Raw genomic sequence first — 15,283 nt, forward strand, 5'->3', positions numbered from 1 at the left:
AGAAATAGAGTGTATAATTTGCAACTTTCTCACAAAGAAAGCTTCAAATACACAGGGCTTCATGAGTGATTCTACCAAACATTTAAGGAAGAAATAATGCCAATTCTACACAAACTCTACCAGAAAGTTGAAGAGAAAAGAATATTTCCCCACTCATTTTTAAGGCCAGCTTTTCCCTTATCATAAGTAGGCAAAGACAGTACAAGAAAAGAAAACAATAGACCGGGATCCCTGGGTGGCGCAGCGGTTTGGCGCCTGCCTTTAGCCCAAGGCCCGGTGCATGGAGCCTGCTTCTCCCTCTGCCTGTGTCTCTGCCTCTCTCTCTCTCTCTCTCTCTCTCTCTCTCTCTGGGTGACTATCATAAATAAATAAATAAATAAATAAATAAATAAATAAATAAACAATAGACCAATATCTCTCATGAACACAGATGCAAAATTCTAAACAATGTTTCACCATATCAAACAATATATGAAGTTTCTGTATAGTAAAGGAAACAACCAAAAAAAAATAATAAAGACTACCTATCAAATAGGAGAAGATATTTGCAAGTGACATATTCAATATAGGTTTAGTATCCAAAATATATAAAGAATGTCTACAGATCAACACCAAAAACCCCCAAATAATCCACTTAAAAACTGGAAGACACAGACATTTCTCCAAAGAAGATGCACAGGGGTGCCTGGGTGGCTCAGTTGGTTAAATGTCTGCCTTCAGCTTAGGTCATGATCTCAGGGTCCTGGGATCGAGCCCTGAGTAAGGCTAGGTACTCAGAGGGGAATCTGCTTGGGATTCTCTCTCTCTCCCTCTTCCTCTGCCCCTCCTCCTGCTCATGTTCTTTCTCTCTCTCTCAAATAAATAAATAAAATCTTAAAAAAAAAGAAGACATGCATATGGCCAACAGACACATGAAAAAATGCTCAGTATCATCAGGGAAGTGCAAATAAAAACCACAATGAGATATCACTTCACACCTGTCAGAATGGCTAAAATAAAAAACACAAGAAACAACAAATTTTAGTGAGGATATGGAGACATAATAACTTATGCTCTGCTGGCGGGAATGCAAACTGGTACAGCCACTGAGGAAAATGGTATGGAGGCTCCTCAAAAAATTAAAAATAAAACTACGGTATGATCCAGTAATTGCACTTCTGGGTATTTAACCAAAAATTACAAAAACACTAATTCAAAGGGATACATGCACGTCTATGTAGCATTATTTACCATAGCCAAGTTATGGAAAGCAGCCTACCAGTCCATTGATAGGTGGATGGATAAAAAATAGGTGGTATATATAAACAATGGGATATTATTCAGCCATAAAAAAGAACGAAATCCTGCCACCTGCAACAACATTAGAGTACAATGCTAAGCAAAGTAAGTCAGTCAGTGAAAGACAAATACCAGGTGATTTCACTTATATGTGGAATTTAAGAAACAAACAAAAAAAATGAGCAAAGGGGAGAGAGAGAGTCAAGAAACAGACATTTATTATAGGGAACAAACTATAGTTGTCCCCAGAGGGGACAAGGGGTGGAATGATGGGTGAAATGGGTGAGTTCATCAAAATTTAAAAATTAAAAATTCTGGTCTTCAGAGATAGAACAGAATGAAGACAAGCCACAGCCTGGGAGAAATTTGCTAAACACCTGAGAGAAAAGACTTTTTCCAGAATATATAATATACTCTTAAAACTCAATAGTATGTATCCAACTGAATGATGGATTTGGAGGCACCAGGGTGGCTCAGTTGGCTGCGTGTCTGACTCTTGATTTTGGCTCAGGTTATGGTCTCAGGGTTGTGGGATTGAGCCCCAAATCAGGCTCCAAGCTTGGTGAGGAATCTTGAGATTCTCTCTCTCCCTCTCTGACTGCCTATACCCCCCACCCCCCACCACATTTGGTCTCTCTCTCTCTCTGTCTGAGATAAATAAATCTTTAAGAAAAAAATAAAAGGAAAAGAGATTTCAATAGACACATCATTTAAAAAGATATTGGTACATGAATAGACACTCAACATCATGAGCTATTAGAGAAATGCAAATTAAAGATACAAAGTCTAGGGATCCCTGGGTGGCGCAGCGGTTTAGCGCCTGCCTTTGGCCCAGGGCGCGATCCTGGAGACCCGGGATCGAATCCCACGTCGGGCTCCCGGTGCATGGAGCCTGCTTCTCCCTCTGCCTATGTCTCTGCCTCTCTCTCTCTCTCTCTCTGTGACTATCATAAATAAAATTAAAAAAAAAAAGATACAAAGTTTGAAAAAATTTTTTAACTAAAATATAAAGATGTCATACACTGCCGCTTGGAATGCAAAATGGTACATCCACTTTATTTTTTTTAAAGCTTTTATTCATTTATTATGAGAGACACTGAGGGAGGGAGAGAGAGGCAGAGAAACAGGTAGAGGGAGAAGCTGGCTCCATGCAGGGAACCCGACATGGGACTAGATCCTGGGTCTCCAGGATCACGCCCTGGTCGGAAGGTGGCGCTAAACTGCTGAGCCACGGGGGCTGCCCTACATTCACTTTAGAAAAGAGGTAAGCAGGTTTTTTGTTTTTGTTTTTGTTTTTTTTTTTGAGAGAGAGACAGCAAGCACATGTGTATGAGTGGGGTGGGGAGGAGGGGCAGAGAGAAAGGGAGAGAAAGAATCTTAAGCATGCTCCACGTTCAGCATGGAGCCCCACTGGGGGCTTGATCTCACAACCCTGAGATTATGACCTAAGCCAAAATCAACAATCAACAGTTGGACACTTAACTGACTAACCCCCCAGGCACCCCTAGGAAGCATTTTCTTAAAAAGTTAAATATACACTTAGCACATGATGTAGTAATCCTACCATTAAGTATTTCACCTCCCCCAGAATGAAAGCATATGCTCACACAAAGGCCTGCACGTGACTGCTTTTAGCAGCTTTATTCATCATAGCCAAAAGGAAAATCAGAACAACTCAAATATCCATTAAGTGATGAATGCATAAACAAACTGATATATCCACACAACTGTAACACTACTCAGTAATAAAAAGGAGTGAATTACGGGTTGATGCAATCACATGGATGAATCTCAAAAGGATTATGCTGAGTCAAAGGAGCCAATCACACAAGACTGCATACTGTATGATTTCATTCATAAGACACGGTAGAGGGGCGCCTGGGTGGCTCAGCAGTTGAGCGTCTGCCTTTGACTCAGGGAGTGATCCCGGAGTCCCGTGATCAAGTCCCAGCTCAGAATCCTTGTATGGAGCCTGTTTCTCCCTCTGACCTCTCACTCTCTCTCTCTTTGTCTCTCATGAATAAATAAATAAAATCTTAAAAAAAAAAAAAAAAGACATGGTGGAAAAAATACTATAGGGACAAAAATGAGGTTGATGGCTGTCAGGGGCTGATAGTGGCAACAGGGGATTAACTACAAACAGAAATGTTCTGTATCTCAAACGTGGTGGTGGTTACACAACTATATATTTACCAAAGCTCATTAAAAACTGCATACTTAAAAAGAGTACATATTAACTGAAAATTATGCCTCAATAAAGCTGACTTATAAATAAAACAAACCTAAATACACAACGAAGTGATAATAAACATAAGAAAAATCAACTTACAGTTTTTCCAATTCAAGGGTCATCATGAGAATGCTCTCAATTGTTGAAAGTGACACCTGTGTTGTTCCCATGTCTCTGAAAGAGAACGCCCAAACATGCATGATACCAAAGACTAAAATTTCACACCAAGTACAAAAAGGTACTTAATAGTATGTGATTATTTAAATTCTGGCTTCTCTGTCAAGCTAGCTCAAGAGTTTACTTGCTATGGAAGATAATTTCAGAGCATTCTTATTGAAGAAATTAAAATTTATGTGCATCACGAACATAATCACCTTGGTGCTAAACAGTACAATCTCCTTTTACCCTTTTTCTACTCATTCTCAGTTGCATCCACCTTTCTTGATTAGTCTTTTGTTTTAAATAAGGTATACCTTATTCCAGTTTGCTTTTTGAGATAAATGATATTTCTACATATGTGGTAAATATTTCGCTATACACCTGCATGTTCCATATCTCTATGTGTTCTTCAATACTGCTCTCTTCTACTACAGGCTGTCTTGTCCATATACATTCTTTCTTTGCCAATAATTCTTATTGCAATAACCCAGCTAAAATTTAAATTATGACTTTTTATTCAAAATGCAAAAGATTTAATCTTTGACAAAAGTAAAAAAGAGCAGAAATCATCTCATGAGCCATGAGATTGTTGTAATACTTACAAATATTTTAATGCTGGCAATTTAAAAAGATATGAATCTTCAACAGTTGTCAGAGGGTTATGACTGAGAATTCTGAAAAATGCAATGGAATTAAAATTATCTGCATTTTAAGTAACTAGATGAAAATTTATGTTCTTTTTTTTGGTATGGAACTTGAAGTTTAAAAGCAATCATTTTCTGCCTTTGCCTATAAAATCACCCTTAGAATCTGTAAAACATTCTTCCTTTGGGCACTACCCAGGTCTCTGAATGATAAAGCAGGAAGAGAAAGAGAAAAAAAATTTTTTAAGTGGATGGCAAAGAAAAAATATGCCAAAGAACATTTCAGGTTGAAAACCTCAGAAGTGACTATACCAGTAGGAAGTAATTTCTGTAGGAAATACTATTTCTAGTGTCCTCCATAATTCAAAGTGCTTTTCTTTTATCTCTAGAAAGTTTAAAAATCCTACAGTTTAAACCACCCAGTTAAAGACAAAATGGTAACCAATTCTTCAGTTTTGGAGCCAAACAAGAAGGGCTAAATCTATGAGCAGCCGGTGAAAGCTATATTCCCACCACATAGCCTGTGTGTATTCTTGCATTACAGCCTTTGTCATGGCATGTATCACCTGTTTCCTTATCAATCTCCTGGATTCTCGGCTCCTGGAGGGCAGGGACCATACTTTATTGTCATGTTGTCCCTGTGCCTGACATAGTATAGTGCTTGTTATTGACTATTTAATGTTTGTTGAATAAAGGACATCTTGTCATCTTTTTGACACAAGCTTTTATTCCAAAATGCTGAACAGACCTTCTTCCCAACTCTTTAAAATGAAAAAAGGTAAAAGAAATAGGAAGAAAAGAAAAGACAATCTGCCTTGAGGTTGACTCTACTCAAGAATCATTAACTATACTTTTACCAAGTATTAGATAGATAATCTTCATAACCAATACTATTATTGGGCTGTAAGGCATCTGTGATCAGCATTTCACATTTAATCCTTATAATAACCTTATGTGATAGATACTATCATCACCTCATTTTACAAATGAGGAAACTGAGGTACAGAGAGGTTACATAATTTGTCCGAGTTTGTCAAGCCAGTCAGAAGCAGAGCTGGAATTTGAACTGAGTTCTGACTCCAAAGCCTGTGTGTAACTCACATGAAGAAAAGGGGGTTTATAAAACAGCTGTTACCATAAACTTTGAGAGCGCTAAATATAGAAACTGTATTCATGTTGAACTTCATCTCTCCACCTGGGAGAGCTCCTCTGAGAATTACATTTTCTATTTTTATTCCTTTTCTCTAATCGACTCCCATGATGAAGTATTTAATTAGCTGATGGTCATTGAGACTTTAGGTATTTTAAACCATGTTATAGGCGAATCAGTGAAAACGGGAAAGTGAGGACATTTGAAACTTCATCCCTCCATAAAAGCAACGACAATGACAAACACTGGCAAACATAGAATCAATGTTTTAATCATTTTGGAAAATTTAACCAATGGGTCTACAGCAACCCAGAGAGCATTTATTAAGGGAAAATGTATTAATTTCTATAAGAACAGTGAGATCTGTTGTTTTAACTAGTTCTAGACCTCTGCTCTGTATCCTGATGGTAGCCTTGAAAAATAGCCCACATCCCAGGGGAGCAAAATGGAGCTGGAGTTCCTTAAAGCCTCCTTCCCAAAGAACTGTCATTGTTTTACCTGTCTAGTGAGTTTCCTGGAAGACCTCAATTGAGAACCTTGTCCTTGACCTCACTGAGAACTGCACAATGCTAGAAGCCTCTTCTTCTCAAGGGGCATTTTAAAAATATCATTATTTATTTATTTATTCATGAGAAAGACACACAGACAGAGAGAGAGAGGCAGAGACACAGGCAAAGGGAGACAGAGAGAGGCAGAGACATAGGCAGAGGGAGAAGTGGGCTCCCTATGGGGAGCTGGATGTGAGACTGGATCCCAGAACTCCAGGATCATGCCTAGAGAGGAAGGCAGACACCCAACCGCTTAGTCACCTAGATATCCCCAGGAGCATTTTTAAAAACACTTACAGGTAAATGTTTTAAACTGGCAGCTGTGTAAGGCAATGGATAACAGTTGGGACAAAAAAAACAAAAAAACAAAAAACAACAACAACAACAACAAAAACCCTAATCTAAAAGTTTAAAAGAAAAAGCTGAGAAATGAGATATCCACAGAGAGTTTGAAATGCTCCAACATATTCCTGAGAAACTAGAAGACCACAAGACATATTCCTAGGAATGTAGAAAAAAACCTTAGCACTAACAAATGGGTTCAGCAAGGTTGCAGGAAACAAGATCAATATATAAAAGTTAGATGTATTTCTATGTATTAGCAATGAGTAATCCAAAATGATATTAAGAAAAAATTTCCATGTATAACAATATTAAAAAGAATAAAATACTTAGGAAAAAATGTAACCAAAAAGTATAAGATCCATACACTGAAAGCTACAAAACATTGTTGAAATTAAAGAAGATTGAAATAAATGGAAAAAATGCCATGGTCATGGACCAGAAGAAAATATTGTTAAAATGGCACTATGCCCCAAATTGAACTATGGCTTCAGCACAACCCTTATCAAGATCACAGCTGACTTGTTTCCAGGCTAATTCTAAAATTCTTATATCAATTCAAGGGACCCAGAATAGCCAAGAAAAATCTAGATAAAGAACAAAAAAGTGGGAAGATTCACATGCTCTGCTTTCAAAACCCAATTCAAAGCTACAGTAATCGTAGTGTGGCACTGGCATAAAGATAGACATATATAATCAGAGAAGGACAAACATTATATGGTGTCATTCATTTGGGGAATATAAATAATAGTGAAAGGGAATAGAAGGGAAGGGAGAAGAAATGGGTAGGAAATATCAGAAAGGGAGACAGAACATGAAGACTCCTAACTCTGGGAAACAAACTAGGGGTGGTGGAAGGGGAGGAGGGCGGGGGGTGGGGGTGAATGGGTGATGGGCACTGAGTGGAGCACTTGACGGGATGAGCACTGGGTGTTATTCTGTATGTTGGCAAATTGAACACCAATAAAAAGTAAATTTATTATTTAAAAAAATAAAAATAAAAATGCTAACACTGGAAAACAATGTAAATCTCTGATGTTCTGTAAATTAAAAGTGAATAAACTGAGGCTGAAGATTTTAAAAAAAAGGATAGACATATAAACCAATGGAACAGAACTGACAGTCCAGGAATAAATCCTCACATTTATAGTTGGCTGATTTTCAACAAGAGTGCCAAAGCAATTCAAAGTGGGAAGACTAGTCTTTTCGAATGGAGCTGGGACAACTATATATTCATATACAAAATAAGGATTCCTACACTTCATTCTATATATAAAAATTAACTCAAAATGGATTAACCTAAATGGAAGTGCTCAAGCTATAAAAACTCTTAGAAATCTTTATGACCTTGGATTAGGCAAGAGTTTCTTAGACATGCCACCAAAAGCACAAATAATAAAAGGAAAAATAGACAAATTGGACTTTATAAAAAATTAAACAGATTTTTGTGCTTCAAAGGACATTATCAAGAAAGTAAAAGACCACTCACAGAATGGGAGAAAATATTTGCAAATCATATGTCTGATAAAAGTCTAGTATCCAGAATATCCAGAACACATAAAGAACTCTTACAACTCAATAAAAAGACTAATAATTGAACTTTTAAATGGGCAAAGGATTCAGAGAGACATTTCTCCAAAGAAAATACACAAATGGCCAATAAGCACATGAAAAGATGTTCAATGTCTTAAGTCATTAGGGAAATACAAATCAAAGCTATAATAAGATACTACTTTATACTCACTAAGATGGCTATAATCAGATGGAGAATGATAAGCGGTAGCAAGATTATGGGGAAAGTGGAATCTTCATACATTGGTGAGAACATAAAATGGCATAGTTACGTGTGGAACACAGTTTGGCAGTTCCTCAAAAGGGTTAGACATAGAGTTACTACGTGACTCAGCAATTCCACTCCTAGGTATGTACCCAAGAGAATTAAAAACATATGTCCACACAAAACCACGTATGTGAATACTCATAGCAGCATTATTAATAATAGTCAGAAGTGGAAACAACTGAAAAGTCCAATAACTGAGGAACAGATGAACAAAAGGTGATGTGTCTATGTAAGGGAATATTATACAGCCTTCAAAAAGAATGAAGTGCTGGTATATATGCTACAACATGGAAAAACTTTGAAGCTAACAGTTATGTGAAAGAAGCTAGACACTCATTTGTATGAAATGTCCAGAAGAGGCAAATCTAGGATACAGAAGGGGAATTAGTTGTTGCCTGGGAGGAGGGAAGAAGGGGGTGGTCACAGCTGATGGGTACGGTATTTATTTTGGAGGGTGATGAAACTGTCCTGGAATTAGGGTGGCTGTGGTCTATCGAAGTATACCACTGGACTGTATACTTTACAATGTTGCATAGTCTATTATGTGGATTATATCTCAATTAAAAATAAAGAACTGGGGATCCCTGGGTGGAGCAGCGGTTTAGTGCCTGCCTTTGGCCCAGGGCGTGATCATGGAGATCCGGGATCGAATCCCACATCGGGCTCCCGGTGCATGGAGCCTGCTTCTCCCTTCTCCTTATTAAAGCCAAAGAAAACAAAAACCTCCAAAGGTGGTACCTCATTAATAAGCTCTTGGCATGTCTTTGAGGTGGATTTCAGATTCAAAATAGACTTTACCACACTGCTAACTTGTTCAGTCAGTATTTATCAATAACTTAGAGGCTTCATTCAAGAAGCTTACTGAGTTATAATTACCTGAAACCCAGGGTCAATCAAGGTCTTGTGGGGCCTGAACCTCATCTACTTTGGGAAATCCTGTCTAATAAAAACATGCAACATTATGAATATAAAAATTGCTAGGACTCCTCTCAAGACCTTTGAAGGGGCCTATGGAAGTGAGGAGCCCTGAAGTTAAAGCTTTGGTCAGTTCAAAATAAATCCACCTCAGCTAGGGCCTATACATTTTACAGACTTCTTTAATGCCAGAGAAAATATTGTTTCAACTTATAAACACCTTGGTAACATGTCACACAGGTAACATGACTAATTCAAAGGGTGGCATCTTCCCTTGGCAACTTGCCTTTGGAAAGAAATGCAATGAAGTTTATATTTCACTATGGCAGAGATTTCCTAAAGCAGACTAGCTTTGTCTATTAGAAAAATTTGACCTCAAACAAAAAAGGAGCCTAACCCCCAGTACACACTTACTGTATCGTGATAATCTTTCAGAAGGAACTGTGAATTAGTTTTCGAAGCTGTATTCAAGTCCCATGACATGAGTATTAATTTATTATCAATACTGGCTAGCTCTGGTTCTTTAATTACCTTTTTCTGTTATTTAAGATGCACACAGAAACTCAACACAAACAAGCTGTTGCTTCATCCATTAAGAGTCTTTTCTATCCCACAACCTGTTTGTTCCCTACTTTGTCAACCCCCTACCTTGTTACCCTGCTGCATGGATGCCCGCACGGCTCCCGTGTGTTTTCCTGTCAACATCTTTCTCCTTCCAGTATGAAAGTTTCTTGGGGACAGTCCCTGTCTTATTCTTTGTACCCCCAGTACTTAGTACAGTGTTGACATGTATTGGACATGGCACTCAGTGAATGTTTTTCAATGAATTCATTGATTTTTATCAACTGATTCCCCCATATTCTTTCTTGTGTTGCCCATATAACTATAATGAAAGTCAGATTCTTTCCTTTCCTTTCTTTCTTTCTTTCTTTCTTTTCTTTTTTTCTTTCTTTCTTTCTTTCTTTCTTTCTTTTCTTTCTTTTTTGGAAATTCAGATTCTTCTAAGAGACTCTTGGTGTGATAACATGCTTAGAAATAAAGATGGTGAGTTTAAGACAGTATATTGATGCACCAAAACCTCCTGGTGCAGAAACCCAATGAGCCTTTTCTCCGGGGTGTTCGCAAGCAAAAAACTGACCCTCTGTAGTCTTTTTCCAAGTTAGGCATCAGCAAATTAATGGGAGGAGAGAGGAGCCTTCAACAGATAGGCATCTGCAGGAACTGTCCCTCTAGCTCCAGACACACCCTCAACACCTTCATCTATCCTAAAATAAACTGTGTGAAATAATATTTCTGAACTACAAGACAGGTAAGATAATCTTTTCCAAAGTCACGTTTAGAGGAAGATCTTCACCTTGAGTCTAAAATCCCCCTCAGGCCATTGAACATCCCCCACTATGATTTGTTTATATCACCAGGAAATCACAGAATTTTCCAGCCGAAAGGGAATAACACACTTCTTATTGAAGAAGAGTCAGGAAATAGCCACATGGAATTATGCTACAGCAATGTATTTCATGAACATTTTTCACACAACTTAACACAAACAATATCTTTTACCATACCTCAAAGGTTCTTATGGCCCCCAGATGATTTACTCAGAGGTATACATTTTTTGAAAAATAATGTTCTGGGTAACTGGTGAGAGAAGTGCCCTGTGGCAGGTTCTCAGCAGTTCTTTCTGCTTTACCATTTAAAAGAAGCTGATGGCTGAGGAAGCACCCACACTTTTGCTCCCTGGAGAATTCCCCTACACTTAGTTCTTTGAAGCTTTATTTTGCATGCATTGAAGCAGTTAGGAACTTTGCCCATTAGCAGGAATCAAAGTTAAATTCAGAGGTGGAATTTGAAGGACCATGCCCCTATTGGAGAAGCATCATTGTCATGGATTCCCAGGATAGTGTTGACTTGGGTGTTATTTGCTTGGGGCCTTTTATTGCCCATACCAAAGCTGAGTACAGGGAAAGCTGAGAGTGCCATTTATGAGATAGACAAGCCTCTTGGCCTCTTTGTACCTTAGTTTCCTCATTTGAAAAAAAAAAAAAAGAATGGATTTTAAGACATACTTTTCAGAGTTCATACTGGGCTTAACATCCACTGAACCAATAAATGTATGATGTTTTTACATATTGTTTGTCTGTTTATTTTTTACATGTGTTTATTTTCTATTTCACTTACAGCTTATGTAAAAACTGCATTCCATGCCAGGCCTGAAATGTTCCAAAGCTCACTTCTGTCAGTACATTGCAACTAACATTTCTACAAAAAAAGACACAAGCAAAAGAAGAAGGAAAAAAGGTATTCTTTCAGAACATTTATCCTTTGGCAGTGATTCCAATTTATATAGGATGAAACATAATCTCAATACCCTCTCCATATCCTGAAACTATCTCGCTATGGAAGATATGCCTTTTAAAATTTTTTTAGAAATTTAAATTTAAAAAATTTGCATGAAAGATTTATATTTTCATGTTTCTACATGTGTTGCATTAGATACAAATCTGTAAATGCTCAATAAATACTTGTGTTAGGTAATCTTTATTTCTCTAGAAAAATATTTCACATCAGCACTATTGACATTTATGGTTGGATCCTCTTTTTTAAGAGGGGCTGTCCTGTGCATTATAGGGTGTTTAGCGCCATCTCTGGCCTCTGCCCACTAGATGCCAGTAGCATATCTACAGTCTGACAACCAAAAATGTCTCCAGACACTTCAAATGTCACCTGGGTGCAAAATCACCCTAGTTGAGAACCACTTCTCTAGAATGATTCAGTCTGATCTGTATAATAATTCTTACACTAATCTTTGCTACAGACAAAAAAGATTCGCTACATAATTTTAGTAGCTTTCTACTAATAAAATTACAATCATATTTCAAAATGATTGTAGCAAAGAGGTTTACAATTAAGTTTAACAAAAATCCCAAATATAATGAAATTTGTATTTGTAACTTACATAAACTTCAAAAAAGGTAGTGGTTCAAATGTCCGTCTTTCAATAGATTGTATCTTATTGCAGGATAAATCTCTAGGAAAAGTAAAAGGAAAATATTGCCTCAATTAGCTATTAGATACCTAACTAGTAGGCTGATAGTATTGAATAAGCAGCTTTTGCCTAAACTCTGAACTTAAGGACTTGTTATTTGAACCTTCCAGAGCCCCTAACTCTCCTCATCTCTCTTAAAAGAGTCTCACTTTCATAAATGAAAGAAGTAACTACAGCTCTTGATAGATTCTGGAAGTAATCTTTCCTGAGAGCAGAAGAATTAATTAGAGGACATTTGAGGCCTCATCAATTTCTAGATTATGAGCTCAAAGTTTTGACCTCCACATAGAATTTCTTTCTTTATTTTGTAAAAGATTTTATTTATTTATTCATATAGACACACAGAGAGAATGAAAGGCAGAGACACAGGCAGAGGGAGAAGCAGGCTCCATACAGGGAGCCTGACATGGGACTGGATCCAAGGTCTCCAGGATCACACCCTGGGCAGAAGGTGGCGCTTAACCGGTGAGCCACTCGGGCTGCCCCTATAATTTCTTTTTAAAAAATATTTATTTATTAGAGAGTGTGTGTGCATGCACATGCACAAGTGGGAGGAGCAGAGGAAGAGGGAGAGAGAATCCCAAGCAGACTCCTCACTGAGTGCAGAGCCCAACAGGGGGCTCCATTTCAGGATCCAGAGATTGTGACCTGAGCCAAAACCAAGAGTCAGATGCTCAGCCAACTGCACCAACCGGGCACCCCTATAATTATAATTTCTAATATTAAAAGGGATATTCTCATTTTGGAACACCTTTTTGGTTTAGTTCTATTTTTCTAGGCCAATTCAATACCAGAAAAAATAAAAGATATCCTTTCATTTAAATTGAAAGGAAGTTACCCCTCTAATCAATACATAAATTTGAACTAACTCAGAATCATATCATCATGTTAATAGAAATTCATTTTTGGTTGTACATTTGCCTTAATATTCCATGAATTTATTAACTGCTTCAGTTGCAAGTGGTGAGACAACAAAAAACACCACATAGTACTGGATTTTTATTTGAAAACACCCATTCTTGATAATAGTTGACCCTCAGACTTCCATTGATTCCAGCTTAGTCCCTTATTTTCCACCTACTCTTCAGACTGGCATTGCCATCTCTAGTCTCTCCCTTTCTAATCCATCCTGCACACAGTCACCAGAGTAATTCTCCACAAGTGGTTCTCGAATGCCAGCATCACTTGGGCACTTACTCAAGATGCAAATTCTCAGCCTTACTCTATAGACTGAAGGAATCAGTAACTGTGGAGGTGGAGCTTATTTTCTGACAAGCCCTCCAAGTGACTCTGTTGCAGATTATTTATTTATTTATTTTTCTATTGCAGTTTAAAGCTTGTCCTGGAGCACTGCTGTGATAATCCAGTAGCGTGGCATGTTAATCCACGGCCTTCAAAATCCTAGAAGACTAGCTCTAATCTCCTACTCTACAGGTACTCAAGATATTTTTCCTGTATTTTGCCTTTCTCCCAGTCTCCTTTGTAAGCTTATTCGCCCTACAATGTCTTTCTGATGATACCCAATAGCTCTTCAAGGTCCTGTTGAAACAGCATTGCTCTAATAGCTTCCCTGATCCAATGTGAAGTCTTTTCTTCCTCATCTGTATTCCAAAACCAATTTATACCTCTCGTTGCCCATATCCATTTCTTCTTCTTCTTTTGAAAAAAACATTTAAAGTAGGCTTCACACCCAACCAGGGGCTTGAAATCATGACCCTGAGATCAAGAGCCACATGCTCTACCAACTCAGCCAGCCAGGCATTCCAATTTATTTTTAATATAGTTATTTTTGCATCCTTTTTCCTCTGAGCATAAAATGCTTGAAAGTATGGACTAGTTGTGTTCATCTGCATTGTCTACCATGTTTAAAACTGACACATGTTTCTTTCGTGTTGAGTTTAATAAGTTCTTTATAGATCCTGGAAAACTAGCCCTTTATCTGATACGTCATTTGCACCAAAGAAACAAACAATCCAATCATGAAATGGGCAAAAGACATGAACAGAAATCTCACAGAGGAAGACATAGACATGGCCAACACGCACATGAGAAAATGCCCTGCATCACTTGCCATCAGGGAAATACAAATCAAAACCACAATGAGATACCACCTCACACCAGGGAGGATGGGGAAAAGTAACAAGGCAGGAATCCACAAATGTTGGAGAGGATGCAGAGAAAAGGGAACTCTCTTACACTGTTGGTGGGAATGTGAAATGGTGTAGCCACTCTGGAAAACTGTGTGGAGGTTCCTCAAATAGTTAAAAATAAACCTGCCCTACAACCCAGCAATTGCACTGTTGGGGATTTACCCCAATGATACAGATGCAATGAAAGGCCGGGACACCTGCACCCCGATGTTTCTAGCAGCAATGTCCACAATAGCCAAACTGTGGAAGGAGCCTCGGTGTCCATCGAAAGATGAATGGATAAAGACGATGTGGTTTATGTATACAATGGAATATTACTCAGCCATTAGAAATGACAAATACCCACCATTTGCTTCAACGTGGATGGAACTGGAGGGTATTATGCTGAGTGAAATAAGCCAATCGGAGAAAGACAAACATTATATGTTCTCATTCATTTGGGGAATATAAATAATAGTGAAAGGGAAGAGAAGGGAAGGGAGAAGAAATGGGTAGGAAATATCAGAAAGGGAGACAGAACATAAAGACTCCTAACTATGGGAAACGAATTAGGGGTGGTGCAAGGGGAGGAGGGCGGGGGTTGGGGGTCAATGGGTGACAGGCACTGAGGGGGGCACTTGATGGGATGAGCACTGGGTGTTATTCTGTATGTTGGCAAATCGATCACCAATAAGAAATAAATTTATTATTAAAAAAATAAAATTGACACATGGACATAAAACAAACTCAAATATTTAAAAAATAAATATAAAGAGCTGGGTAGTGAATAGCAGAAACAAAATGACTGTGTAAAAAGAAATGTAGTTTTATGACTTTATGGCTCCCTCTTCTGCACCTCTTCAGCACTTTGTCATCCACTTAGTGCTTAGTGCATTATGGTTTGAGCTTCTGTCTATTTTCCTTGTGAGATCATGAGTTCCTATAGGGGTAGGAAGCCTGTCTTAATCATCTGAGTGCCTATGATACTGGGCATAGTGCCTG

The 15,283-nt window shown here is 38.0% G+C and overlaps 1 protein-coding gene and 1 long non-coding RNA gene across 57 annotated transcripts in view; one reads left to right on the plus strand and one right to left on the minus strand.

Annotated features, from left to right (window-relative positions):
- The window catches only part of LOC144286882 (uncharacterized), a 131,937-nt gene that overhangs the window by 97,765 nt on the left and 18,889 nt on the right, over nt 1–15,283 (plus strand). For 43 of the 50 annotated variants that reach the window (XR_013354825.1, XR_013354829.1, XR_013354832.1 and 40 more), the window contains 2 exons: nt 11,287–11,404; nt 13,482–15,083. This is a non-coding gene — a long non-coding RNA (uncharacterized LOC144286882). Of the gene's footprint in view, nt 1–11,286; nt 11,405–12,489; nt 12,618–13,481; nt 15,084–15,283 lie in introns of those variants that run through there. The other 7 variants (XR_013354837.1, XR_013354839.1, XR_013354840.1 and 4 more) reach the window with 3 other exon arrangements.
- LOC144286867 (uncharacterized) overlaps nt 1–15,283 on the minus strand; it is a 42,311-nt gene that overhangs the window by 13,799 nt on the left and 13,229 nt on the right. For 4 of the 7 annotated variants that reach the window (XM_077853916.1, XM_077853914.1, XM_077853920.1 and 1 more), the window contains exons 4-7: nt 12,063–12,134; nt 11,285–11,365; nt 4,270–4,341; nt 3,608–3,682 (exon numbers count right to left, since the gene is read on the minus strand). In XM_077853916.1, coding sequence (XP_077710042.1) covers nt 3,608–3,682; nt 4,270–4,341; nt 11,285–11,365; nt 12,063–12,134 — 300 coding nt within the window. The remainder of the gene's footprint in view (nt 1–3,607; nt 3,683–4,269; nt 4,342–11,284; nt 11,366–12,062; nt 12,135–15,283) is intronic. The other 3 variants (XM_077853918.1, XM_077853917.1, XM_077853915.1) reach the window with 2 other exon arrangements.

This window comes from Canis aureus, chromosome 16 (assembly GCF_053574225.1).
Source record: "Canis aureus isolate CA01 chromosome 16, VMU_Caureus_v.1.0, whole genome shotgun sequence".
Classification (NCBI taxonomy): Eukaryota; Metazoa; Chordata; class Mammalia; order Carnivora; family Canidae; genus Canis; species Canis aureus.